Below are 27,940 nucleotides of genomic sequence, written 5' to 3'. Positions count from 1 at the left end.
TCTCATTACAGGGCCTCTGTGTAACTTCATTGGAGCATCTATGGCCCTCTTTCCCTAAGGAACACCATTTTATGTTTTTCTTTCCTGGAGAAAATACATCATTTTATCCTAGCCTTGAAAACCCACCCCAATATATATTCACTGATGTTTGTGAATGAGGCCATCAGCACAAGTCATTGGGGGATAACCTGCCCTCTCTCTGTCCCCTTTGCACAGAGCCTGTGCATCGAGAACAGCTGTATCGCTGCCCACGACAAGAGGGGAAGGTACGGGACCCTGTTCACCATGGACCGGGTGCTGACCCCCCCAATGGGGACCGTCATGGACGTCCTGAAGGGGGACAATCGCTTCAGGTAACCAGCCCCATCCCAGGCGGGGCTTCTGCCAAGTGGTTATGCTGGGGGAGACTCTGGACGGCTGCAATTTGTCAAGCTCCCCACCTCCACCGCCCCCCCCCCCCCACACACACACACCCTCTGGGGGTCAATGAACATTAGTGACACGCTGGTGTGACCGTTCAGGCTTGGGATGTGGAAAAGATCAGGGTGACCTTGAAAGCCTAAGTTGAGAAAAAGGGAGTGTAACCTGTCATCCATGGAGGACAGGGAGGGACCGCATTTTTTATTATTAAAGTGCAAGGAAGACATGGTGTTCTCAATCTAAAGTCCCAAGTGAGCTGAGCACCTGGTTTTGAATGTATGTGAGTCTCCCTCTGTGTGGTATCTACCACCTGCATTGCAGACTTATTGCCACTCCTTCTAAGGCTCCCTTTGCCACTCTTCTTGCCGGTTCTCTCCATTTCTGACTTCCTCACTCACCACTAGGTGCTGTGACAGTGAATGTTTCCTGTCACTGAGTTCAGCCGCCTGCACAGAGCCTGGGCACCCTCCCCAGAATCACATCCCCAGGGTCCAATGGCTCAGCCAGTCTCTGGGTCAGTGGTCAGCCATGTGACTGGCCTCTCCCTCCTTCCCGCTCTGGCCTTTGACTCTGGCCATTGAACTGAGCTTAGCATTCAGGAGAGAAGAGACAGACTGAATCGTCCCTTTTTTGTAAGGGGTAGAGGGTGAATCCCACTGCTCCGGGCTCCACCTGCCCGCAGTGGCGGGGTATATGTGGGAAAGTGACGGGTTCTGTGCGTGTGTCCTCAGGATGCTGGTAGCTGCCATCCAGTCTGCAGGGCTGACGGAGATGCTCAACCGGGAAGGGGTCTACACAGTCTTTGCTCCCACCGATGAAGCCTTCCAAGCCATGCCGCCAGAAGAACTGAACAAACTCTTGGGTAAAGACCAACTTATGTACATTGATCGGCTTTTCTAAAGTAGCTGTATCAGTCAGGGTCCCAGCAAGAAAGAGTTGGCACGTTACGAAGGGTTTGACTCAAAGAAATTTAATGAGAGGCTATTGGCAGAATTGTGGACAGGATTAAGGATCTAGCGAAGGGTGATGACACCCAGGGACTAACAACCATGGCAGGCTTGGGGGTAGGGGGCGGGCAGGACAGGAGAGCTGTATGAGGGACACAGGACAGTGGCCAGAGTCACAGTATAGCTGCTGTCAGAACCACTACGTGCCTCAGGCCACACCCCCCACGCCCACTGTTGCCAGGCCTCCTGTCAGCTGGTTACAGGAGGGGGAAGGAGGGAGCCCAGAAGACACATTTCATAGCAGTCAGTTTTCCGGGCACCAAACAAGGCAGAGAAGAGCAGAAAGGACTGCAGGGTGGGTAACTACCAGGCCAGTCATCAAGACATGGCCTCCCCCTTGGGACCTGTGAGAAAAGTGATAATGAAGCCTTTTAACTGCATCACACCTCCCACGGGATGAAAGCTTGACTGAGGAGCTACTCACAGCCCTAAGAAATGTGTAACTGAGGATGTTTGAGGAGAAACCTAGTTAGTGGTCAAGAGCTTGGGCTCCCAGACTACCTAAAAGCAAGTTCAAATCCTGACTCTAGTATTTACTAGCTGGGTGACCTCTGGCAAGTTGCTTAACCTCTCTGAGCCTCAGTTTTCCCATTAGAAAAATGAGGGAGGTAAGAGTTCCTTGTTGTGAGGATTAAGTGAGGTATTCCCCACATGTTGGGCATACAGTAATGGCTATGATGGTGGGGAAGTAGGACAGGGTGGCAGTGTTGCGTTGCATGCCCGTAAGAGACACTTCCACCCATAACAGAGAAGTGGGCCTGCGGAGGAAGGACCTTGGCCAAACCTTCAGGCCCACATAGTCCACACCTCCCTTCCTGCTCTGGAATAGAATAGGAAATTCAGGTTGCAGGCAGCTGTGAGCTGAATTTGTGTCCTGTTTAATTTTCTTTATTGCTAAACGAATGTCTGTGTCTCTGATGCTGACGTATATTCCTGAGAAGAGGGGAGAAGTGCATTCTGAACATAAACCTTCCACCTTCTCTCTGTCCAGCAAGAATGAAGTATTCCCCGGTGGCCTGAGCCTGCTCGGCTTCTGGCTCATTTTCAGCTGTGTGGGGGCAGAGGAGGGGCGAGGGCAAAGCTTCCCAAACACGCCCTCCCTCAGGCCCATGGGCAGGACTGGACCCCAGCACTCCTGGGGGATGGAGGGCCAGCCAGGTGTTAGCAGTGAATCCGGGTGTTAGGACCCTGCACCTCGGGGGCTGGCAGTGTCTCCTTGGAAGGGAAGCTCATGCCAGCTGTCTATGTTTGGAAATCAGTTGGTACCGGTGGCTCCATCGCACGGCACTGATGTGGATGTGTCGATAACCGAGCTAACTCTCCAAAATGCTTTAAAACTTTCTCCGTTCTCAGTTCCAAGATGCTGGAAATAACCATCCATAAGCCCTGGGGAAATCCACCCATTTGGCTGGTAATGTGAGCATCAGTGGCAGCCTTGATAGAGATGAGAGAGCAGCTGGCAGCTTGAAGAATTGCCTCCCACACTTAATTTGGGGAAATGCCTGTGCACCTTTATGAGCAATCTTGCTTCCCCAGTTGGTGGAGAAGCTGATGTGGGCTGGAAGGAATGCTGGGGCGTGAGGAGGAGAGATGCTGTGTCGGGAATCCCCCCTTGGCCCTGACCTCATCGGCTCCACAGCTCCTCCAGATTGCAGCTGTTGACTCTTTTAAGTTCTCCCTTCAGGAAATAGCCATCTCAGAATATGCGTTCTGAGAGCAGAATGTGTAAATATTTCACTACTGTGTTATAGCCATCGGGAGCCACGCTGATGATGAAATGTCCCAGATGCCGGTGCTGGAAAGGTCCCTGGCTTTCCAAGCAAATATTTAGCTCATGGGAACATGAGTCATGCTCACAGAGGAGTATGGATTAACTCCTTCTCAGCAGCAAGACAGCATGTGCTTTAACCCAGGAGCCCACCGACTGCCAGGGAGATGCCTGGCCACAGACATGTCTTGTTCCCTGATCACTAGTGGTGGGACAGTGGGCTGAGCACACAGAGGTGTTCAGTGAGTGTTCATTAGCCAGGCAGGAGTTCTCCATCTCAGGAGTGGCCGTTTGTATCTTCTCCTCTGCCCCTTTCTTCACCTCACCAATTACCAAACCTTGGGATTAACTCTGTTTTCTTTCCCACAAACCTGCAGGCAACGCCAAGGAGCTTGCCAGCATCCTGAAATACCACATTGGTGATGAAATCCTGGTTAGCGGAGGCGTCGAGGCCCTGGTGCGGCTGAAGTCCCTCCAGGGCGACAAGCTGGAAGTCAGCTCAGTGAGTGTGTCTGAAAATCGAAAAGCTAGCTGTGCCCTCCACCAGGGTTCCAGGCACATCTCACCCTGGAATGGCATGAGACACACACACCATCTTTAAGATATATCTTGAACCTCTGTGTACATTTTGTCAAAAGAAAATAGAAAAGGGTCTTAAGGGAAATCAAGTGAGACTGTGGTTAGGCATGAACAAGAGCTTCCACATTTGCAGGTGAATAAGGCTTCTGATTGGCATCTGGGAGAGGGTCTGAGATCTTCCTTCCCTTAAGGAGATGATAGGCAATTACTTTTATGTCTTGAGAGATGGATCTCCAACCCGCGCCTTCCCCGAAATCCAGGGTTCACTGATTTGTGCCATGAGCCAGACCATTCCAGAAGGCTTTTCTTCTGATGCTTGATCTGTGGGCCTTCCCTTGTTCTGCACGTTGATAAACATTCCACTTTGGAGCTGCCACTGAGCCCCTGTGGAGGGACCACTCTTCCAGTGTGCAGCTGGCTCAGCCTCTGCTCCCTGCTCTCTCCTGACCTCCAGCCATCCCTTTGCTCATCGGTTTCCCTCCAGAGCATGGGAAGGCATGTAGGGAGGCAGGGATGACTTGTTTGACTTATGCCAGTCACCTGAGACTCTCTCAGCTCTTAGATTTGGGTGTCAGGTCCTGCCTGTCACAGGCTTCAGTTCCCCCTTTGACCCCTTGGGTCTGATATGTGGGTCGCTCAGGAAAGCCAAAGATAGATTTATCCTGGTGCGCTTCCTGTGAGAAAATCCTAAGTAGGGCATCAGGGAGGAGTGGAAAGCGCCCTTTTACCCAGAACGGGAGGCCTAGCTTCTGTGCCCATCCATCCCACCAACTGAGCTTAAAGGAGGCTCTTGGCCTGTCTCGAGTCTCATTTTCCTCTTCTGTTAAGTGAGGCAATAAAATCTGCCTCCTCCCCATACACTGCCGTGAGGGAGAAGTGGGAACACAGAAGAGCATTTTGTAAATTATAACGTGCTGAGTCACACAAGGGATTGGAATGACTCCACCAGACCAAAGGTCTGTAGCCGGCAGGGACTGTTCCTTTCACCAGAGTGTCCCCAACACTTAGCACAGGATCTGGCATCTAGAAGTGCTCAGTAAACATTTGCTGAATGAATGAGATAAGTATGCTCTACGTTCAACAACTGGTGCCTCTTTTTCTCCCAGAAAAATAATGTAGTGAGCGTCAACAAGGAGCCTGTTGCTGAAGCTGACATCATGGCCACCAATGGCGTGGTCTATGCCATCTCCAGTGTCCTGCAGCCTCCAGGTAAGGCCTCATTCTCACTCAGTTTGTGGCTGGGCCCTTCTCTAGCAGTTGGTGTTCAATAGATATGATAGAAAAACTCTCCTAAGCAAATATAGGAATAAGGTGCCACATGCAAAGTGAGTCTTCATGAGCGCATCACTGTGGCTAATTGAAAGCTAATTAGAACTGTTGTTTCCATGACGTTATACCAAGTAACACAAGGACAGACTTCTCTTTGCTGAATTGCCTGGCTGTCTTAGCCCATTCAGACACAGCCCAGTTGTTTGTTACAGGCAGATAGATGCTATGAGCGTGGTTCTTGCAGCTTCGCGCCCCATGGCAGCTCTTTTTACCTCCAGCAAAGCTGAACTTGAGCCCAGCCTCCGTCCTCACTTGTGCATTCACCTTTCTCTGTGCTCTCTCCCCACAACCAAATTCTGTCATGCCTTATGAAAGTTATAAGGGGAAAATTCATTAGAAAATGTGAGCCAGAGAGCCCAACAGTGCCCCTCAGTCATGGCTGTTAGGAATGACATGCTAATAGTTTCTCTCACCAAAGCTGCCTTTTCTTTCATCCCCAGCCAACAGACCTCAGGAACGAGGGGACGAACTTGCAGACTCTGCACTTGAAATTTTCAAACAGGCGTCAGCATTTTCCAGGGTAAGATGTCTGCTAGGTTTGCCCCTGGTCTGAGCAGCCTTGGTCTTCTTCTTGGGACCATGGAGGGGCTCTCCAGATCCCCTCTCTCCCGTGGCTGCTCCCCCAGGGCTCTCTAGAAACTTTTCCCTCTCTCATTGGGACATCCTTCGCTCTGGCCTATGTGGAGTTTAGGGGAAAGAACCCAGGCAGCCCCTGCTTCCATTATGGGCAAAAGCCTAGGCCTTCACACCGAGGCCTCTGAGCCTCTGTCCGGGGGCCACTGCTGGTGAGAACAGACAGCTCCAGGATCCATCTCTCCAAGGATTTACCTGATGGCGGCCTGGCCTGCCCTGAGCCTGGCCCTTTTAGTGACTCTTCTGTTTTCCATGACATGGCCCCTCTCCGGTGATCCTGGGGCTTCCTGGACTGTGGTTTGGGTTCTGGATACAGGACCAGCTCTGTGTGTGGAGTCTCCCTTCCTTGCCTTAGCCCCACCCCCTCTCTGGACCTCTCTGACTCTTGCTGTGCTCCTCCTCATCCTGCTTCCAACCTTGCCCAGGGGGCTTGGAGCCCTGCTCAGGTTGCTTTGCTACTTCAGGTCAGGTGAAGCTCCTTGGGAATGTGGGTTACCTAACAGGTTTTGCATCTCAAGAGAGGAGTCTGCAGCAAGTAGTCCTTAACCCAGAGGCCTGCTGCTGGAATGTGTCACTTTCCTTCTGGAAGAAGGTGCTAGTGCCCCTCAGGAAGGAGCCTTGGCCCTGAGCTCCTACTCCTGAGCACCACCCCCTGTGCAGCCCCAGCTCCCCAAGCTTTAGGCTGTGGTCTCGGTGGAAGCCCAGCTGAGGAAGGTTCACCTCAGGCTCCACTTGGCAGGAGTTTGCACATCACTTAGGACTGCTGAGGCCAACTGAGGAGCTCCCAGGGCCCCGCAGTCCACGTCCCCCTTCCTCGTCCTCATCCCCAGCACTTGTTCTGAGCAGGGGTGGCAATGAGTGAAGCCACTGCCGTGAGCAGGTGCAGGTATATCCTTCACTAGAAACCCTGACACCTTGTGTTTTTTGTGTGTTTTTTTTCAGGCTGCCCACACCTCTGTGAAACTAGGTAAGTCTCGTCTGGGTTTGGAGATCCCATTGACTTGCTTGGGCCTTACCCCCAAGCAGGCCATACCTACCATCTGCTTTCTATGGGGCAATAGAGCAAGCCTGGCCCTCGGGGTCAGACACAGAACACTCAATTCCCTTCTCTATAAGATGGAGATAATAAGAATGCCCACCTTTTAGGGCTGATGTAAATGTTTGGCTTTAGGAGCCTGGAGATATTGCACAGGGGCTTGGCAGGAGCCTGTGGTGAGGACGTGGTCCAAGCTGAGAGATGTAGAAAATCCCAGTTCAGAACCTCAGTAAGACAGGAGGTGTCACACACCACGGAGCACCTGCTGTGTGCAGGAGAGTATGGCAGAAGCCCTAGACCAGTGTTTCTCAACCTGTGGGTCGCGACCCCTTTGGGGGTCAAACTACCCTTTCACAGGGGTCACCTAAGACCATCCTGCATATCAGATATTTACATTACGATTCATAACAGTAGCAACATGACAGTTATAATAAAGTAGCAACAAAAATAATTTTATGGTTGGGTCACAACATGAGGAACTGTATTTAAAGGGCCAGAAGGTTGAGAACCACTGCTAGACAGACATGGGGAAGTTCACATCCTTCTCACCTTTCAAACTTCTCTCTTTCAGCCCCTGTCTACCAGCGGTTATTAGAGAGGATGAAGCATTAATGCGAAGGACCACGGGAAGAATGCAGCTCCTTGCCAATTTCTCTCAGTTTGCCAAAGAGACTGATTGTTTTTGAAACCAAATATCACACTTCAATGTACATGGGCCGCACCATAATGAGATCTGAGCCTTGGGTGGGTTGGGGGAGGAGGGAGAGAGATGTCGTTTCAATTTTTGTTCTCTCTGCACATGGCTGTTAACCCGCTACATGGAGAGACCTGGATGTCACTGCCTGACGTTCATCCCCAGAAAGGACCTGTCCCAAACGTGGAATTTCCTGCCTTTGCCCACTGCTCCGGAAAAGGGGCCCGAAGTTTGTGGAGCTCCCAAAACATGCATCAAGCAACCCAGCCTCAAGGGGGAGTCCTGGCACGGTTTCTGTAAAGCTCTTTCACAGCTGGAGGAATGGCGTCATTATAAGCTATGAGTTGAACTGCTCTGTCAAACATGTCTCGAGTCTACATGTGGCTTGGACACTCCCGTGTGGCCCCGTCCAGGTAGATCAGAGAGGGTGGGCAGAGCACGCAGAGCCCAGGATTTCCCAGGTTTGGCAGAGCCAGGGTGTGTTTGTAATAATAAAACCAAAGACACATGCCTGTGTGGATGGGGACTGTGCTGGCTGGGTGTTCACCCGGGAGGGCTCTGTGCCTCGGGGCTGTGATGCACCTTCACACCGACAATGCACCCAGGAGCATCGCAGCACGGAGCCCTGAACCGAGGATGGTCTGGGGTTTGAACCTCAGTCTCTGTTGAACTTGTGTTCATATCAGTTTCCACCAGCCCTTGAGTTTCCTGTCATTTTACCAGCACTTCTCTCATTGGCCTGAAGCGTCTGTGTTTCCTGACAGCGGTGTGACCCTGTGAAATGGTTGCCTGCATGGAGATGAGGTGACTGAGGCTCAGGAGAGGGAGGCCATTGGGAACACAGAAAATGGTCCAGCGGGGACTGGAACCCAAGCCTCCTGACTCCCTGAGGCCGCCATTAGACAAGCAAGCAAGATCAGGTTTTCCAGGTCAGACACTCGGTGCCAATAACATTCCAGTCCCCTTCCCTGAGCCTTCTGTGTTGTCCATCTTTTCTTTAAAATATATTTTATTGATTTTTTTACAGAGAGGAAGTGAGAGGGATAGAGAGTTAGAAACATCGATGAGATTGATCAGCTGCCTCCTGCATGCCCCCCACTGGGGATGTGCCCACAACCAAGGTACATGCCCTTGACCGGAATCGAACCTGGGACCCTTCAGTCCTCAGGCTGATGCTCTATCCACTGAGCCAAACCGATTAGGGCTGTGTTGTCCATCTTAAAACGTTACTGGCACCGAGAGGCTGGTGTGGCCTGAGGTCCATCACTTCACCTCTTAGTGCCTCTGTTTCCTCATCTGTAACGGAAATGACCGTCACATCTACTTCATAGGTCCATCGTGAGGATGAAAAAGATACTTACATGCTTGGCACAGCCTTAGGTGTCCTTGCTCTCATCGTGCTGAGACTGCTCAGAATCAGGGCGGCTGACAGCCTTTTTTGTGTCTTTTCCCAAAGGCAGCCCACTTTCTTAAAAAAAAAAAAAAAAAAAAAAAAAAAGGCAGTCTGCCCGCCTACACTTCACTCGGCCAGCAGGCGGAGCTCATTTCACTTAATGGACCCCCCGACCCAAGGATGGTGCTGTCCGCAGCGCCTCTGCTGGTCAGTCCTATGCTGGGAACAGGAGGGCGGAGCAGACAACCCTCCCTTACAGACATTACCTGTCATCCAATCAAGGCATCCATTCATTCCACAGATAGGGAATCCTTCTTCAGCTAACAGCGCTACCACCTGCGTATCCACGTGGGCTCAGAGGGACAGCCGTGGCTCTGCGCAGATAATAAGTCTGAGGGAGTGAGGGTGGGGGGTGAAACACAGGAGCTCCCAGAGTGAGATGAGAGGAGCTGAAGGAGCTAACCCGGTAAGTGGTTGGGCTTGGGGGAGGAGGGCTCAGGAGAGGGTGTCCTGGGAGGTGAGGTTCCGTCTTCTGAGCGCGCCTGCTCCCTCACTCTCCCACAGCTCTGCCTGCTCACCTGGCCAGGCCAGTGTGCTCCGCTCTATCTCACTTTAAGCTTCCAAAATGCACACACCTGGACTTTATAAAAACATCAGAACCCCAGGAATAACATTTAAAATAAAAATCACAGGATTCCCTAAAAATCCCCTTCATCTGTTGCTTCGACCTCTGCCCTGGCCCCACACAGCCTCCCCAACAAGAGGGCTACACTTTATTCTCTCAGCTCTCCCTGGAGAGACCTCCCGTGACTGCCACTGCCCTGCCTTTTCCCGGCCAAAGAGGATCAAGTTCTCATTTGGGGGTCCTGAACAGCACACACCCCCCACCCCCGTGTTTTCTCTGGAGACTCAGTATTAGGTGCTGCCACCTGGAGATGGATTCCTGGGGTTAAGGGGTCAGCCACTGGCTGCTTCTGGGGATGGATAATTGCAGGAGGGAGGTGTGTGCCTGCCCTGAGCCCCCAATCTGTCAGAGCCCTGCCTGCTGAGCCCCAACCAGGAGAAAGGGCTCTGATTGGTCCCTTCTCTCTCTGCTGTCACTCTGGAGCTACCAGCCTCTGGGGAGTAGAGAGGACTGCAAGGACCCTCAGCACTGGTTCCACAGATCTTCTAGGCTGGGGTGGGCCTTCCCCACACAGGAGGCAGGGGCTGTCTACACCTGGCCTCCTTGGCCAACCAACAGGCCAGCTCAAGTATGGGAGCAGAGGACAGCTGTTGTGTCGGGCTATGAACCTAAATGCATGATCCTTTCTATTCCTGACAGTAGTCCTGTGAAGTGGCTGAGTGCTACAGCACCTTCATTTTACTGCTGTGGAAATGGAAGCTTAAAGAGAGAAAGCAGTTTGCCCAGTCACAGAATAGGAAGAGCTGAAAGGCAGTCCAGACCTACGTGAGCCCGGACTCTATACTCTTACCCTGCCTGCCCTTCTGCCCCACCACACAGGGTCCATTGAGGAAGAGCCCAGGCAGCCCCCGGCAAGTAGGACATGAGTGCAGGGTAGGCAGAAAGGACTTGAAAACCCCACCCCTCCTGAGAAGCCCAAGCCAGCCTGGGCTCTGCTTGCACAACCCTAGACCATAACTTATTTACATGCTCCTGGGGGGGGGGTAAGAGAGGGGCCCACAACAGCCATGGGCACCCAGCCACACCCATGTCAGGAAAGAAGAGAAGGGACAGGGATTCTCACACAGAGGAAAATACCTCTGTGCCTGAAACCGTAATTCAATGTCATGCTCTGAGAGGCGCTGCCCGGAATATTGTGCTCAGAATTTCTCCAAAGCCAAGAGAGCGAGCCATGGAATGAGGGATGGGCCCAATGTCTTATCCAGGGAAGTCAAATGAAGTCATATGGGGCCATCTTGGCCATCCCTGCCTGGTGACAAAGGAAAGACGTTCATCCCATGGGGTCCCTTGGCCAGCGCCGGATGCAGGTAGTTCAGAGAATAAGTGGTGGGTCAGTGGGAGTGTGGGACAACCCCCTACACACACACACACACACACACACACACACACACACACACTCATTCTTCCACAGACCTACCACACAGGGTCCAAGACAGCTTCATGTTCACCCCAGCCAGCTGGTTTGTCCCCAAGTTTGCCATCAGTGGGAGAGCCCATGGAGCTCTCACTGAAACTTGGAGGATGGCGAGGCTGGGGAAGAGAATTTGGGGTAAGTGCTACAGAGATTTGTGTGACTAGAGTGGAGAGTGGAGAAAATTCCTCTGGGAGCCATCTGGGAGCCAGACAATACCAGGCCCTGTAGGTTGTGGTAAGAATTTTAGATTATTCTTAAAACAATGAGAAGCTACTGGAGGGTTTTAGTTGACGGAGAGGAATGGGTGAAAATATACATTTTAATAATATTTAAGTGTGCCTTAAGTTCAGTGGCATTAAGTACATTCATTTACGCAACAAATCTCCAGGATTCTTTGCACGTTTCGACACTGAAACTATCCATTAAATGCCAACTCTTCATTTTCCCTCTCCCCCAGCCCTGGTAACCACTGTTTGCCTTTCTGTCACCATGAACTTTACTCTTCTAGTACTTCATATAAACGGAATCGTACAGTTTGTCCTTTTGTGATTTTCTGGCTTATTTCACTTAAAATGCTTTCAAGGTTCATCCATGTTGTAGTATGTGTCACAATTTTCTTCATTTTTAAGGTTGACTAATATTACATTGTGTATATACTACATTTCATTTATCCATTTATTTATCAACAAACAGTGGATTGCTTCCACCTTCAAAGCTGTTGTGAATCATGCTACTATGAATGTGGGTGTTCAAGTCCCTGCTTTCAATTCTTTTGGGTATATACCCAGAAGAGGAATTTCTGGATCACATGGTAATTCTATTTTTAATTTTTTTGAGGAACCTGCCATACTGTTTTTCAGAGTGGCTGCACCATTTACATTTCTACCTGCATTGTACAAGCGTTCCAATTTCTCCACATCCTCATCAACAGTTGCTATTTTTGTTTTTGATTATAGCCATTTATTTGAAGTGATGTCTCATTGGGGTTTTGCTTTCATTTTGTTCCCTAATGACTAGTGAGGTTAAGCATCTTTTCATGTGCTTATCAGCCATTTATATATCTTCTTTGAATAAATACATAAATATTCAAATCCTTTGCCCATTTTTGTATTGGCTTGTTTGCTTTTTTGTTGAATTTTAGGAGTTCTTTATATATTCTGGCTACTAATCCCTCATAAAATGTATGATTTACAACTTGTTTCTTGCATTCTCTGGGTTGACTTTTTACTCTATTGATAGTGTCCTTTGATGAATAGAAAATTTTAATTTTGATGAAGTCCAATTTGTCTATTTTTTCTTTTGTTCCCTTTGGTGTCATATGTAAGAAATCATTGCCAAATCCAATTTGTCATGAAGATTTTCTCCTATGTTTTCTTCTAAGCATTCTATAATTTTAGCTCTTACACTTAGGTCTTTGGTCCATTTTGAGTTAATTTTTGCATATGGTGTAAGGTAAGGATGCAACATACAGTTTTCCCAACATCATTTGTTGGAAAGACTGTCCTTTCCCTCATTGGATTATCTTGGCACTTTTGTTGAAAATCACTTGACCATATATGCAAGGGTTTATTTAAGGGCTCTTTATTCTATTGGTCTATTGGTCTGATATATGCCAGTCTTTATATCAGTGCCACAGTGTTTTGATTGCTATAGCTTTGTAGTTAATTTTGAAATCAAGAAGTGTGAGTCTTCCTATCATGTTCTCCTTTTGCAAGATTGTTTTGGCTATTCTGGATCTCTTGAGTTTTAGGATGGACTTTCTCTTTCTACAAAAACAAAACAAAACATGTGATTTTATAGGCATTACATTGATATTATATCTCACTTTATGTAGTATTGACATCTTAATAGGTCTTCCAATCCATGAACACAGAATTTTTTTTATTTGTCTTCTTCAACGTCTTCCAACAATGTTTTATACTTTCCAGTGTACAAGTCTTGCATAGAATCTTGGTTAAGTCAATTCCTAATTATTTTATTCTTTTTGATGCTATCAGAAACGGAATTGCTCTTTTAAGTTCCAACTATGTTTTTAAAAGATTGCTTTGGCTTCACTGTGGAGGATAGGTTACTAGAAACTAGGAAATCAGTTAGGAGGCTGTTAGAGTCATCCAGGTGAGAGATGATGGAGGACCAGTGTGGTAGCACTAAAAATGGAAGGACCTGGAGGATTTGAGATATATTTGGAGGTAAAACAGACAGGACTTGAAGATGGGATGGAGAAGTAGAGAAAGGGAGGGTTCAAGGATGACTCTAAAATTTTTAACTTGAACAGCTGGCTAAAAGGTGGTACCATTTTTCAAAAATGCAGAAGAATGGGTCAAGCTTCCAGTAGAAGAAAACTAAGGATTCTACTTTGGATATTGGAAGTTGAGGCAGAACATATAACCTCCAAGCGGGAGGTCGAGAAGGCTGTTAGATATCCAAGCCTATCGCTCAGGGGAGAGGTCAGGCCTGAGATGGGTTGTTAGGGGGATATCAAACATAGGTATTATTCAAAAACAGTGACCAGGTGAGACCACATAGGGAGAGAGTGTAGACAAAGAAGAGTGCCTGGGACAGAGCCCTGAGCTGCTCCAGCACTCAGAGGCCTGGCCGAGGCAGAGAAACCTGCAGAAGGACCTGAGAAGTTGTGTGTGGATTCCTGGAGGCCAAGGCAGGAACGCCTTTCAGGAAGAAGGCAGCGTCCGCTGTGTTACATTATTGGTGTTCCCATTGGATTTGGCCATGAACCTTGGCACAATATTCTCAGGGGAGGCAAGAGGACTGCTTCTGGAGAGCGAAGGAGAGAAAGGAGAGGAGAGATTCTGTGATTTGAATGCACAGTGGATGCCATTTTTAGGGATTGAGAACCTGTAGGTAAACAAAGAACTGGAAATAATCTAGTTTTTCAGTCTTACCCTTTGTGCCTCTATTAGAAGCCCCTCCCTCCATCCCTGTGCAGCCATCATCATAACCCTAATAACTTATATGCATTAATTATCTACTTCCTTTTGTGCTTCCCCAGCTCTGGGGTGAGCTGCTCTTATATAGGGATCCTGTCCCTCTCCTATCTGTCAGCACCTGGCACAGGGTCTGGCCCACAGTAAATATTCAAAAAGTGTTACCCCAGAGCCTGGTTTCCAGAGAACAAATGGCCCCTTCGCTCAAGAAGGTGGGCTCAGGCCTCTGCGGCTCTCTGAGAAGGAAGAGAGGCTTCCCAGACACTGTGGGGGTCCTTCTGGGGGCTCTCGTGCATGTGGGGTGGAGGAAGCCTGCCTCTAGCCCTCTCCTCAGGTTGCTGGCAGGAAAGCAGAAGGTGGACTTGGGGGCATTGCCGTCCCCAGGGGATCCTGCCAGCTGTCTTCTGACCCCTTTGACTAAGAAGACTCCCCGACTGAGAGAGCACCCAGGAGTCAGCAGGCCACGTGGGCCCAGAGAACAGACAAATACGCCACAGAATGGGTCCTTTGTCTTGGACAGGTGATCCGACCCTCTAGGCCCTATGGAGAGAAAGTTTTATGCTCAGAGAGTTTTTTCCCATTTCCAGGATCCTCTTCTCCAGTTCTATTAGGACGAAGAAGGTCTGGGATTTGGAAGCAGCAGAGACAGAGGGGAAAAGCCATCTGATTAAATACCCTCATTTGGGCGGAAATGAGTTTTTGAGTGAACAGATGGAAAACCACTCTCTCCCCATCAGTGGGACCCGTGAGTCCCTATGGCTTCCTGGCAACAGCTCCTAAATAATTTGTTCAAAGAAGCCATCTGCATGCAGGGACCTTTCCCTGATGGCAGCTCTCAGTCCAGCTCCCAGAAGCAGAAGGTGAGGGAAACGGGGTTTGAGGAGGAGAAGGCTTAGTCACACTGCGGGGACAGAGGGAGGGCAGTGAAACCCCAGCTAGGGTGTGAGCACCCTTGACCTCAGTTCCTCAGTCCTGCAGCAGCAGGTCCTCAGCACATTCAGATCCTACTTCCAGCCCAGAGCGGGGATTGCTAATACAACCAGGGACTCCTGTTCCAAGCTGGGACCCTCTCCCCAGGATAATGCACAGATATCTACAACGCAAGGTGTCGATGACTGACCATTGCCCCTTGAGCCCTGCTCTAAATGCATTTCACACAGACCTGAATTCCACAAAACTGCTGGCTTCTTGAGTGTACCATTAAGTTGTCTGTCCCCAAAGCATCTAGCTGGACACAGAGTAGGTCATCAGTAAATATAGACTGACTACCAGTGGTCGGCAAACTCATTAGTCAACCGAGCCAAATAACAGTACAACGATTGAAATTTCTTTTGAGAGCCAAATTTTTTAAAATTAAACTATATAGGTAGGTACATTCTTATTAACTTAATTAGGGTACTCCTAAGGCTTAGGAAGAGCCACACTCAAGGGGCCAAAGAGCCGCAGTTTGCCGACCACAGGACTAGGCCATCAAACCACCACAGTTTCTGAGTCTGCAATAGGGCATAGAGGCTGTTCCTCAATGGCACAGTGGCAGCCTGACAGCAAGAGACGAGAAAGAAAAATCATAACCGGGTGTGATGTGGAAAGGCCTTCACAGAAGCCCACGTGCAGTCCACCGCAGCAAACATAACCTGGTGAGAATCCCGGTGGATGTCAGGCGGGTGCGCCAACCTTTGGCCCCGAACACAAAACATTTTCAACATGGTAGAATCCATGCTGGTGGGAACTCCTGGGCACCTGGGTAATGTGGAAACACCTCTATTTGTGGTTTATAATTTACTTACTTGAGAGAAGTCAACCAGGAGAAATACCCTATAAAAATAGTAAATCTTTGAAGGTATTTATCAATAGCCTATATACCTTTTTTGGAAATCATAAAATTTATACCAATGAATAATTTACAATCATTTTGTCATCTGTTTAAGCACAGTTTCAGCTTTAGAAAAGTCATATTTGTGAATTTGACTTTATTTCCTAATGTGTTTATCATTTTCTTGTTACCTTTCAAATCCAATTAGAATTTGGTTTGCTTTAAGGTGGGAATTCAGGGTCTGATTGAATAATTTTACCTCCAAATTTTTCTGCCACCACCAGGAGTTAATTACTTCCTTCCCCATTGCATTGTTCTGTCTTCCTGGAGATGCCTTTTACGCTTAGTCACATCAGCTTGTGTCTGCAGGCAGATTTTCTGTTCCTTTGATCTACATATCTGTGCTTGCCCGGAATCACACCACTTAAATTGGTGTTAATTTAGTATCTTTTAACATCACATAGAGTGAGAGATACCTTTGCTTTTGAAGATAACTTTTCCCTTTTTACAAAATTAACACTTTCTCCATGCAAAAGCTTTGGAGAATATGCCAGAGCAGAAAGAAAAACGTTAAAATTACCTATAATTCTAACAACCAGTGACACCCATTGTCAAATTATTGGAGCTGATCCTTCCAGATGTTTTTGAGGAAAAATGTGAGTGTACATAACATGCTGTAATCTTCTTTTACTGTGACAAGATAAATTATTACTAAGTTTCCAAATAAAAACCAGGCAGGCGTTATGGTAGGTGAATTTTAACATGGCCTCCATGACCTTCACCCCTGGTTTATTCCCCTGATGGCAAAAGGGAGGTTACCCAGGTGTGTCCAATCTAATCACAGCCCTTTGAAAGCAGATTTCTTTTCCCCAGCTGGTGGCAGGAGAGAAAGTCAGAGAGAGCTGAATATTGAGAAGAGCTGGATGCAAAGTTGCTGGTTTGAAAATGGAGGGGGCTTCTCAGAGCAGAGAGCAGCCCCCCTGACAAGCAGCAAGGAAATGGGGACCTCAGAGCCACACCCTCAGGGAAGTGAATTCCGCTACCACCTACATGACCTTGGAAATGCTTTCTTCTCCAGAGCCTCTGGGAAGGAGCCCACAGACACTATGATTTTTAGCCTGGGAGAACAGGAGCAGTCCCCCCAGAATTCTCACTTAGAGAACTGTGAAATGATTAATGGGTATTGTTTTAAGCTACTAAATTTGTTGTAACTTGTTACACAGGAACAGCAAGCTAATATAGGCATTTCAACCAGGGAAACATTTCTTTTAATTGCTTTTTTAGAGAGAAAAACATCAATAAGAGAGAAGGGAGAGAGAGAGAAAGAGAGAGAGAGAGAGAGAGAGAGAGAGAGGCATCAATCGGCTGCCTCCTTCTCGGGCCTGCTAGACCCCTACCAGGGATCAAGCCCAAAACAACCTTTCAGTGCTCAGGGTGACACCCAACCAACTGAGCTACACACCAGTGAGGGGCAGAGGACAATTTTAAAGCTACTTTCTAATGGTGTTTTCTTTTCTTAAATTTAAATTCCTTATTGTTTAAAGTATTACATATGTCTCCTTCCCACCCCCATTGACCTCTCCCCAGCCACTCCAACCCCCCAGCACATGCCCTTACTTCCCTACTGTCTGTGTCCATTGGTTATGCTTATATGCATGCATACAAGTCCTTTGATTGATCTCTTACCCTCCTCCCTCCCACCCAGTCCTGCCTTCCCTCTGAGGTTTGATGGTCTGTTCAATGCTTCTATGTCTCTGGATCTATTTTTGTTCATCAGTTTATGTTGTTCGTTATATTCCACAAATGGATGAGATCATGTGATATTTATCTTTCTCCAACTGGCTTATTTCGCTTAGCATAATGTTCTCCAGGACCATCCATGCTGTTGCAAATGATAAAAGTTCCTTCTTTTTTACAGCAGTGTAGTATTCCATTGTGTAGATGTACCAGTTTTCTAATCCATTCATCTGCTGATGGGCACTTAGGCCTTTTCCAAATCTTAGCTATTGTAAATTGTGCTGCTATGAACATAGGGATGCATATATTGTTTTCTGATTGGTGTTTCTAGGGATATATTCCTAGAAGTGGGATTACTGGGTCAAATGGGAGTTCCATTTTTAGTTTTTTGGGGAAACTCCATACTGTTTTCCACAATGGCTGCACCAGCCTGCATTCCCACCAGCAGTCATTTGTTGATTTGTTGTTGATAGCCATTCTGACAGGTGTGAGATGGTACCTCATTGTGGTTTTGATTTGCATCTCTTGGATGAATGGTGACTTTGAGCATGTCTTCATATGTCTCTTGGCCTTCTGTGTGTCCACTTTCGAAAAGTGTCTATTTTGGTCCTTTGACCATTTTTTTTATTGGGTTGTTTACTTTCCTTCTGCTAGGTTGTATTCATTCCCTATAAATTTTGGAGATTAAACCCGTATCAGATGTCTAATGGTATTTTCAACATTAGAAAAATCATATTTGGGAATAATCTGCGAGGTTAGTCTATTTTCTTCACTCAGCCCCTGCAGAGGCCTCTGAATTACCCTCGCTCCACACAAAGCCCAAGTTCTGACCCAAGATGGGATCTTTGGGGCTGAACACAGCCCTGCCGTGTATCTAGGAAGTGGGGTGACACCCACCCCTAAAACCGTCCCAGACCCACCAGAGCCCTACTGAAAGCTGGGGTGTGGAACTCCCACGGATTGGCAGCATCCCTCCTCCACAGGCATTTTCTCTGGCGGGTCAGCTGTTGGCCGAGGGCATCTGCCCACACGGGGGCACTACATTTGACTGGCCAAGGCTGATCCCCATAAATGGAGCTGTGAGGCTCACAGGGCCTTTGGGGAACAAGTGTGTACCTTTGCATTTTCACCATGTAAAAGTCTGTGAGTTTCTGTCATGTAGCCGAAGGTGGCCACAGAGCTGGCTGATGAGAGAGACTGGGTCACAAAGGGCCCTGGAGTTCTTCCAATCCCACTCTCTCGTCCCAATCATAATAATCCAACTCCCTTCTTATTGAAAGTCTCATATTAGGTATTTTATAGTCGCGTTCTTATTTATTATCTTATCATTGTTCTAGTTTACAGAGGGAAACAGGCTCAGAGAGGTTGTGTCCCTTACCCATGGAGAGATCATTAAATAAGTGACGGAGCCGGGATTCTCACACCCGACTCTAACTTTAGACCACGGCCTTCGTAGCCAAGGGAATGGTGTGCACTCAGCAACAGCACAGCTTTTCAGTCCTGCATGTGAGCGTCCTGTGGGGCTTTTTAAATTCCTGAAGCCTGGACCTCAGTGCCAGAGATTCTGGTTTAAATTCGTTTTAAGGGAATCAGACCTCAGTAGTTTCAAAACCTGCCCAGGTGATACTAACATGCAGAGCAAAGGTTCTCTAACATTGCCCTGCGTAAAAGCCCCCTAGGAATCCTTGTTACCTTTGCAGGATTCTAGACCCCCACCCTGTGAAATTCTGTTTCAATTGGGGAAGGCGGGTGGAGGTGGGAGGAGCCCAGGAATTTACATATTTGCCCTGTCCTCTGTGCTTTTCAAACTTGTTAAAATGAAGATTCAGATTCAATAGGTTAGGGGTGGAGCCTCAGATTCTGCATTTCAAACAAGTTTCCAGGTGACACTAATGCTACTGATCTTGGGGCCACAATTTGAATGGTAAGTGTCCCAGCAGATTCGGAAGGACTGCCCTAGACCAATGTTTCCCAAAGTGCAGTCTTGGGCTCAGCAGCATCACCTGGTAACTTGTTAGAAACAAAAATATGCCTCCCTCCCCACCACTGAAACCTACTGGATTAGAAACTTGGGGGGAGGACAGAGCCGGCAGTTTTAATAAGCTCCCTCCCCCTCTAACTCTCTGCAGGGGACAGTTTAAGAACTGCTATTAGAGGACTAGGCCACATCTGCTGGGCCAGAGCCAGCGGAGAAGGGTGTCTGGCTCTCAGTCTCTGCTCTGGGCTCCACACCCAGGAGGCCAGGCCGGGTTGAGCAGGAAGCAGACTAGGGTCCTGCCAGCCACATCTGGATCCCAGCATGAATTCTCCAGTTTCCTGACAAAGTCAGGGGCAGCCACGTTGGTATCATTATGAAGATATGCAAAAAGCAACATTCTTGGAGGAAAGCCATTGACTTTGTGAATTTAATGAGATCTGGCTCAGCCTTCTCTCCAGATGTCCATTTATTGGCTCACCAACAGCTGCCAGGGAGATGCAATACAGAGCTCGTTGGTTGGGTTTTTCCCCCTCAGTTTTTAATGCATCCGTTCCTGGAGCCTAAACATCCATTTCTAGAAAGCAGTGGGATTTCCCTAGCCTGGGGAAATAGGGTAAGTTAGCACCCTGAAAGATCAGGCCCTGAAAGGAGGAGGAACAATGATCATTTCTAATGTTCCTTCTTTCAATAAATATGTATTGAGTGCCTATTGTATGCCAGGCATTGGGCACAAACTAGTGGGGGGCAAGGGAATGGTAATACCATTCATTGTGTTACTTAATGGTATGTTAACTAACATGTATGTGTTAAAAAATTTTAACTTCCAAGGCTGCAAGTATTTTTATAAGAAAGGTTTTATTAAGTCATGGCTAGCAAAAAAGAAGACCAGTCTTTGGACATGGAGTATAAACTTCAACAGCAAGGCTGAGTAGGTAAGACAACATGTCCATCGTCCTGGAGTTTTGCAGGCATTTTTAACAGGGAGGAGAAAGATGCAAGCTATTCTGAAAGGATTTACATTGTCTGTAGACAGAAGGGACTGGAGAAAGTGAGTCAGGGCTAGTCCCAGGCAGGCCCAGAGAGGTGCCCGCCCCTGTGGATGAGCTGTAGGCAGCAAATAAGGAAATTCATGTGCGAATAAGAAGTGGAGGCTCCTGAGGCTCCATGGGGTCTCCCAGAAAGGACTGGCTGCTCAGCTGGGGTCTTTGGGGGCTTCTGAATGACCTCGTAAATGCAGGGAGGCTCAGGTACAACTGAAGGCTGACAGAGCAGGAGAGAGCAGGGCCTTGGGCCACAGGGGGCAGAAGGGACCCCTTCTCCTTTCCTGGAGATCAGACCCAGCCCTCCAGCTCCCCAGGGCTTGGGGAGGTCACATGAGGCTCACCATCAACGTTGAGATTCACAGTCAAATCCCAGCTGTTCTGCCTGGCCCTGCATGGAAGCTTTTAAAAACCAGGACATCAGGGGGTCAATGGGGGAGACAGGGGGACATATGTAATACTTTCAACAGTAAAGATTAAAAAACAACAACCCCAGGACATCTGCAAGATGAGCCAAAGATGCAGCAGGGTGCAGCCCCACCCCACCCGGAGGTCTCTTAATAGCTAAGGGATGAGCTATTCACGGAGAAGAGAAGCTGAAACTGTGGGTCTGAAACAAAGGCAAGGCAAACACACACACACACACACACACACACACACACACACACACACACACACACACTGACGCCATGGAAGGCAGAGCAGAGGAGAGAGGAGTCTCCACTTCATCCTCTGCCAAATAGATGCCTTGTCCACTGCCCAGTATTTTCCTGCCTAAAGATGGGGTGTGTGTCCAGCCATGCTCCGGAGATTCAGATTTAGGGATCCAAGTGGACTCGGGTCATCTCCCCATGCTCCGCAGGACCAGCTAGCTTCTGTATCCTGATAGGACCCCCATAGCTTCAAGCATTTGCTTGCTTTTCTCATTATAGAAAATTGGGGGAAAGGATCACTGTGCTGTGTGAAGCAAAAACTGGAGGTGCTACAGGAAAGCAGGGAGCCCAGCTGGATGCTGTCAAGGAGTCTAGGTGAAAGGCACAGTGGCCGTGATAAGTGATTGAATTAAGGAAACACTTTAGAAGTAAAAAGGACTTGTTAGTGGGTTGAATTTTGGGGAGTGAGGAAAAGGGGAAAATCAAACACAGAATCCAAATTTCTGATTTTCGCAAGTGGATGGCCCTGCCATTTTCTGATGGGAAAGACAAAGGAGGAACATATTTATGTGGGTGGGAAGAGATCAAGAGTTCTGGTGAATCAGGTTTGAAATGTCACTGAGAAATTTCAGGTAGTCAATTGGATATTAGAAACGGAAGGTCAGAAAAGACCTGGCTAGAGATACACACTTGGAAATCATCGGCAAACAGACAGTTTAACCCTTTGTACGCCATAAGCATCTATAGACGCAATTCAATTCAAAATATCGTGGCGTGTGGGGATGGTTTTCATTTTGGATGCATGGCAGTTAACTGGTTAATGCCTTTCCTTGAATAAGGTCTAGAGCAGTGGTTCTCAACCTGTGGGTCGCGACCCCTTTGGGGGTCGAACAACCCTTTCACAGGGGTCGCCTAAGACCATCGGGAAACACATATAATTACATATTGTTTTTGTGATTAATCACTACGCTTTAATTATGTTCAATTTGTAACAATGAATTTGGGGGTCACCACAACATGAGGAACTGTATTAAAGGGTCTCGGCATTAGGAAGGTTGAGAACCACTGGTCTAGAGGGAGAGAATGGGGATAGGATAGTTATACCAACCCTTAGAGGTCTGAGAGAGGAAGAGGCAAGTAATGACTAGCCAGTGAGTGAGAGGGAAAGGGGGAGGGGGTGGGGCTTAGAGGAGAGAGTGTGGCCAAAGTTGCCCGGGTGGAATAAGGGAATGAAAGGGAATGAACCATTCTATTTGACCTGAGGTCACCTTGCTAAAAGCTAGTGGCCAGTAGAGAGAAAAGTCCTTTTGGAGTGGAGTGAGAAGAGAATAGAAAGCTATGAAATGGAGACATGTGTTGAGGTGAAGGGGCATAAAAATGGGATGTTGTCAGGAGGGGAGATGTGTTTGTGTACATTTAGTTTGTTGGTTTTTGGAGGGTGGGACACCATATTCATTTCTCCCAGATGGATGACATTAAGGCAAGTTTGTAGGCTGATGGGAATAATTCAAGAGAGGCTGGTGATGCAGGAGCAAGTTATGGGCTGGGATCATGAGTCCGGGGAGGGGTCGCCTGTGATGAATGCCTGGACACCTTCTCCACTAGAAATGTTGAGGAAGCAGGTGAAGAGCTTAGGACCCATGCATTGGCTGAAGTGGTGGGAAGGCGAGGAAGGTGGTGGGAACTCATGAAATATAAGCTAGGGCTCTCCGTTGGGGAAGCTTTTTGAGGAAAGGAAGTATGAAATAGTTGCCCTAAAGTTCTTTACAAATGCAGATTCCAGCCCCCACCCAATGATCCTGACTCAGGTGCCTGAGGCAGAGTCTGGAATCTGAAGTTTTAACAAGATTCTGGGGTGATGCCTGTGGGGGCAAGGGTGATACCTGTAGGGGGAGGGGGTCCTCCTCCAAACCACAGCAGAAGGGTTTATTGTTGGTTTTGTTTTGCATTGAGTAATCTGTGTTCTTTATGGAAAATTCGAAAATGTAAGTTGACCAAAATGTCAAGTTTAATCCCCGCCCCCCCCCCCCCCCCATCACTGCTAATGTCTCAACTTCAAAGCTAGGTCTAGCTCAAATTTCCCTCCTTTGGTCAGTTTCTCTCCCTTGCAAGGTTCAAGGTCTGGTGGCTGGGGGGTGGGGGGTGGCTTCTCTCTGCACCAGGACTGTTTTTGCCCCAGTGGAGGAGCTTGTTCATGGGTGATTCGCTGTCCCAGCCCCACTGGAGGTCCTGCGGCCGTTTGCGTGGGGGCAGAGGGGTGTGCCTGACTCACTCTGAGGGCACTCTGCACCTGCCAGCTGCAGTTGCAGCAGGGCCGCCTGAGGCCTGGACCCCCCAGCATCCAAGGGGAGCGTGGTCCAGGGGACTCTCTCTTGGCTGGGGCATGGGCTCAGGGCCCCCGGGCCCCCAGACCTGAGCCCCAGCTGGCAGGCTGAGCAGTGTGCAGTGAAGCAGCGGGGCCAGCGCTGTTGCCAAAACTCAGAAGCAAGAAAAAACGTGACATGATCAAAGGTGCGTGTGGCATCTCCAGAGCCAGGTGGGGGGGATCGCAGGGCCGGACAGTGACTTAGTCAGGCCTAGGATCACCTCCCTGCCCACAGTGACTGCCCTCTCCTCTGGGGCCACAGGATTTCCTAACCTGAGAACCAAGGCCGCTCCACATCCCAGCCCGTCCTTTCGGGAAGTAATTTGATCAGTGCAAGTCCTGACCCTGCAATTCCATCCACCGGACTTTAATGGGGAAAACCCTATGATGTGATGTGCTAGATGCTGTGGACACAGGCAGGGGCGAAGGTCCCTGCCCTGGGGGCGGTTTCTATTCTACAGAGGAACCTCGCAGTAAACAAAATCACATAAATGTCCTGAAATGTGCAAATGTGTGAAGGAAACAGGTGGAGGGAGGATGGGCGAGATCTCCGACTGGGAGGAAGGCTTGCTGAGGAATGTTCCACAGGAGTCAGCACAGGGACAGGCCATGAGCAAGGGGGAAGCAAGGGAACGCTCAAGGACCTGAAAGAAAAAGCCAGGGTGGCTGGAGAGTGAGAAGGGGAAGTATTACTAGTTATGGTCGATTGAGGTTCCATGGACAGTGTTACACACAAAGAAAGCAGTGTCTAAAGATGAAATAGTAAATGACAGTGATTTTTAATAAAGTTTTGAGTCTCTCTCCTTGTGCTAGTAATCCATAATCCACATCCCCACCTGAGTGTCGGGGACTCTGACCCTGACCGTGAGTCTCCTGCTTCCTGCCTTTTATCTTTTTCTTTCCTTTTCTTTTTTTTCTGCCATTTCATATCTGACTTTGGCCCTAGAATGCTCAATAGATTAAGTCATTGGGCAAAAGTTAGAGCAACAGAGAACACGTTTAAAATTCTCAAAAGGAAGGAATTATGTAGAGTCAGAATAAAAGGGTCAGGGAGCACCCGCGGGTCTCGAACCCCAAGGCAGGGTTATGTGTCCACAACAAGCAGAAGCCAAAGTAACCACTTAAGCTAAAGCTGACCCACGTTCCAAATTTCGATCTTAGCCTCTAGTGCAGCGACATGAAAGGGCCGTGCTGCATCTGCTCCACCCTCTGAGCTATTTGCGTCACAGGTCCCGCCCACTCCCCTCCTGGTGGTGTCTGGAGAGAAATAGGGAAGGCCTCCAGGTTCTCTTGGGCTCAGAAAGGAACCAGAATGCTTGTAGGAGGGTAAAGCTAAGGGTTCGGGAGAGCACTTCGCGGGCCACTGGCCCTGGTCAGGCAACCAGGTGGCGGAGGCCTCCCCTAGACACTTTTCAGGTTGTCCCTGAGCAGATGGGGCAGCCCAAGCCCTCCATAAGATGGCTCAGGACCCATCGGTGAACTTTTCAACGACTCCGGCCAGCTCTTTTCATCTGTGTCAGGCCCTGAGCTGTGCCCTGAAGACTCAGCGTTTGTGATAAAATGATTTTGGGGTGGGGAAGTGAGTGAATTAGTGAATGATTATCAGGGGACCCTGGGCCCAGGATACAGCCTGTAGGCTGAAGACTTTAATGTCTCATAGCTCAGAAGACTGGCTGTGAGTGATTAAGTAGGGTGAGTCATTCCTCCTCCTGCCCACCCCACCTCCCTGTGTATACTTCTTTCCTTTGGGATGATTCAGGAGCTGGATGGAGACCTTACCGGTACAATTGCTAACAAAGGGACTGGCACCTCAAGGACAATAATGTCCCTGATCACTGGGCACATACCACAATACCAAACTCTGGATTGAGCATTTACCCATTTAATGGCCAGAACAACTCTGAGTTTGGTAATGTTGCCCCATTTTGCAGATGAATAAACTGAGACGAAGTTTAAACAATTGAAATGTTAAGAATTTGCCCTAGCTGGTTTGTCTCAGTGGACAGAGCGTGGTCCTGAGGACTGAAGGGTCCCAGTTCGATTCCTGTCAAGGGCACATGCCCAGGTTGTGAGCTCATCCCCAGTAAGGGGGGGGGGTGGGGGGGTGGGGGGGACAGGAGGCAGTCAATCAATGATTCTGTCTCATCATTGATGTCTCTCTCTCTCCCTCTCCCTCTTTCCCCCTTCCTCTATGAATATATATTAAAAAAAGAATTACAATACACAGAAATCTTCCACTTTGTTCTTTGCTCTTTCCTTGTACCTAGCATAGTACCTAGTCCTAGTCCACAATAGGCATTCAATAAACATTTAAGTGAGCAAGTCACTGACTGGGGAGAGTAGGACAGCATTATATTAGAACTGTGCTTTATGATCCCCAACCTGGGTTGAAGCCCAGCCCATCCACTTCCTAGCTGTGTGATTTCAATCTCAAGCTTATTATAAATTGTTTTTTATATTCATTTTGTGAAACAAAAACCACAAGAAAAGTTAAAACCCATACAAGTAATGAAAGCCACTCTAATCCCAGCTACATACCAGACTCCTCCTCAGAGGTAACAGCTATTTTTAAAATGTTTGCTTTGCCTTCTTCCATTCCTCTTTCAATCAATTTACATACGAAGGTAAATAAAACTATATCGCTTTATTTTGCTTATGGCTGTGTTTTGTTTGATACCCTGGGACTGCACTGCACCAGCTTGGTGGGAAATTCTGCAGTGTGTCTGGGAAATATTCCCACAGTGACGTCTGGGATCTCTCATTATTTATAACTTCCCATGAGTACATGAACCATGATTTATTTTGCCATTTCTCGGTAGGACTGGGCATTGAAGTTTCTGTTTTTTTCACTAGTTTACAAATAGTGCTCCAATTAACATCTTTGCACAAGCCTTTTCATGAAAATGAACAAGTATTTATTGAGGATAAATTCCCAGAAGAGGAATAGCTGGGCTGAGTAACATACACACTTAAAATTGTAATTGCCAAATTGCCATCCAAAAATGGGCCTACTAATAGTATGTACGTGATGAAGGCCTGGGAAATTATGTGGTAATGATGCACCGCATTCAGGCCAGGCACGTAGTAGGCTCAGTAAGCAGTTACCAAAGTAATCATTTTCCCTCCTCTCCATTCCCAGTCCTTGACCTAATCAAGCCCTGGCTTTGGAGCCTGGGTTTAGGAATGAGAACTGGCCAGCAGAAAGGCAAGGACACAGCGGGTGCGTCCCAGGCACTCCCCCTGGTGGGCAAACGTCCCTGGACAATAAGGAAATCTCCCATTATTGTAAACGCTAAAGCAAATAACGTCCAGTTCTGCTCAGAACACTGAAAGACCTCTCATTCTTAGAATCCAACCCAGACTCCATTTCCTGGGTGATCTGGTGCCAGCCTACATTTCTAGCGACCTTGTCCTATTGCAACCACATTGCCATCTCTGGTTCCTCAGGCATGCCCTTTCTTGTTCCTTCACTATTTCTCAGATCCCCCCAACCTCCAATCATTCTTTAACACTCAACTCATATGCTACCTCCTTAGAGGGCCTTTCCTCGAACACTGTCTAAAGGGCCACCTCTCTCCTCTCCACCTCCCCCACCCCCCATGTTTTTCATCCATTAGCAAGTATACACTTAAGTAAACCCAGATATTTCCAAGGGTGGCAGAGTACAGTGTCATGAGGGCAGAGAGACCATATCTTACATATGATCCTTGTCTCCCAGGGCCTGCCACAGCACCTGGCAGTAGCAAGCACTCAGCATTTGTTTTATGAATGGATGGGTGAATGAATAAATAGATACCCTGACAAGCAGGAATAGAATTGATATTGAGAGCTAGGCAGGGGTAAGGCAGGACATACCTTTCAGGGTTTTGGCTCCCTTTCCCCTCCACAATCAATAAATTTTTTTCCTGGGGTAATTGTTAGCCTGAGATATTATCCTGAGTGGCTTAGGGAGGAGGGGAGGAGACAGAAGGCAGGGGAGGTTTCCACACCTTTGCTTCAGGGCCCGGAAGTGAAGGGCCTGAGGGGCTGGGCTTGTTTCCTTTCTTTTTGTGGACCACTCCCTGCAGGCAGCTCCCAGCTGGGGCTGCTGGCCTCTGGCTGCACCTGGGCAGCTGTTGAGACAATAGGCCAAGCCTATCCAAGTGTTCAGCCCTCCAAGGTTAGCTATTGTGCCTGGAACTATATATAGCTGACTGTGGGGAAGAAAGAGAAAGTAAGATTTGCTTTTTGGAGGCTCAGATGATTTAGACAACAAAAGGTCCTGAAGGCTTCTGCAGACGGGTACTGAACGTTTATTGGCTAAGCACAGCTGGAGTGTGGTTTCTTGGCAAGGGAGGAGGTGTCTTGGCCCAGGGAGGTGTGACAGGCTCCTGTGCTCGAAATAAAGACTGGTTTCCTGAATGGGAGTCGGCTGGGGGTGGGAAGGCAAACCCAGCCCCACTGCCAATGGCACT

At 48.3% G+C, this 27,940-nt stretch overlaps 1 protein-coding gene across 1 annotated transcript in view; it reads left to right on the top strand.

The window, feature by feature from the left end:
• Positions 1-7,984, top strand: part of TGFBI (transforming growth factor beta induced) — a 33,232-nt gene extending 25,248 nt beyond the window's left edge. Inside the window, exons 11-17 of the mRNA XM_036312775.1 lie at positions 217-353; positions 1,152-1,282; positions 3,573-3,697; positions 4,881-4,983; positions 5,544-5,623; positions 6,679-6,703; positions 7,344-7,984. Of these exons, the coding sequence (XP_036168668.1) occupies positions 217-353; positions 1,152-1,282; positions 3,573-3,697; positions 4,881-4,983; positions 5,544-5,623; positions 6,679-6,703; positions 7,344-7,384 (642 nt within the window). The 3' untranslated portion in view covers positions 7,385-7,984. The remainder of the gene's footprint in view (positions 1-216; positions 354-1,151; positions 1,283-3,572; positions 3,698-4,880; positions 4,984-5,543; positions 5,624-6,678; positions 6,704-7,343) is intronic.
• The last annotated feature ends 19,956 nt before the right edge of the window (positions 7,985-27,940 follow it).

This window comes from Myotis myotis, unplaced genomic scaffold, assembly GCF_014108235.1.
Source record: "Myotis myotis isolate mMyoMyo1 unplaced genomic scaffold, mMyoMyo1.p scaffold_m19_p_6, whole genome shotgun sequence".
NCBI classification, from domain to species: Eukaryota; Metazoa; Chordata; class Mammalia; order Chiroptera; family Vespertilionidae; genus Myotis; species Myotis myotis.
This window is presented reverse-complemented; position numbering and strand designations above follow the sequence as displayed.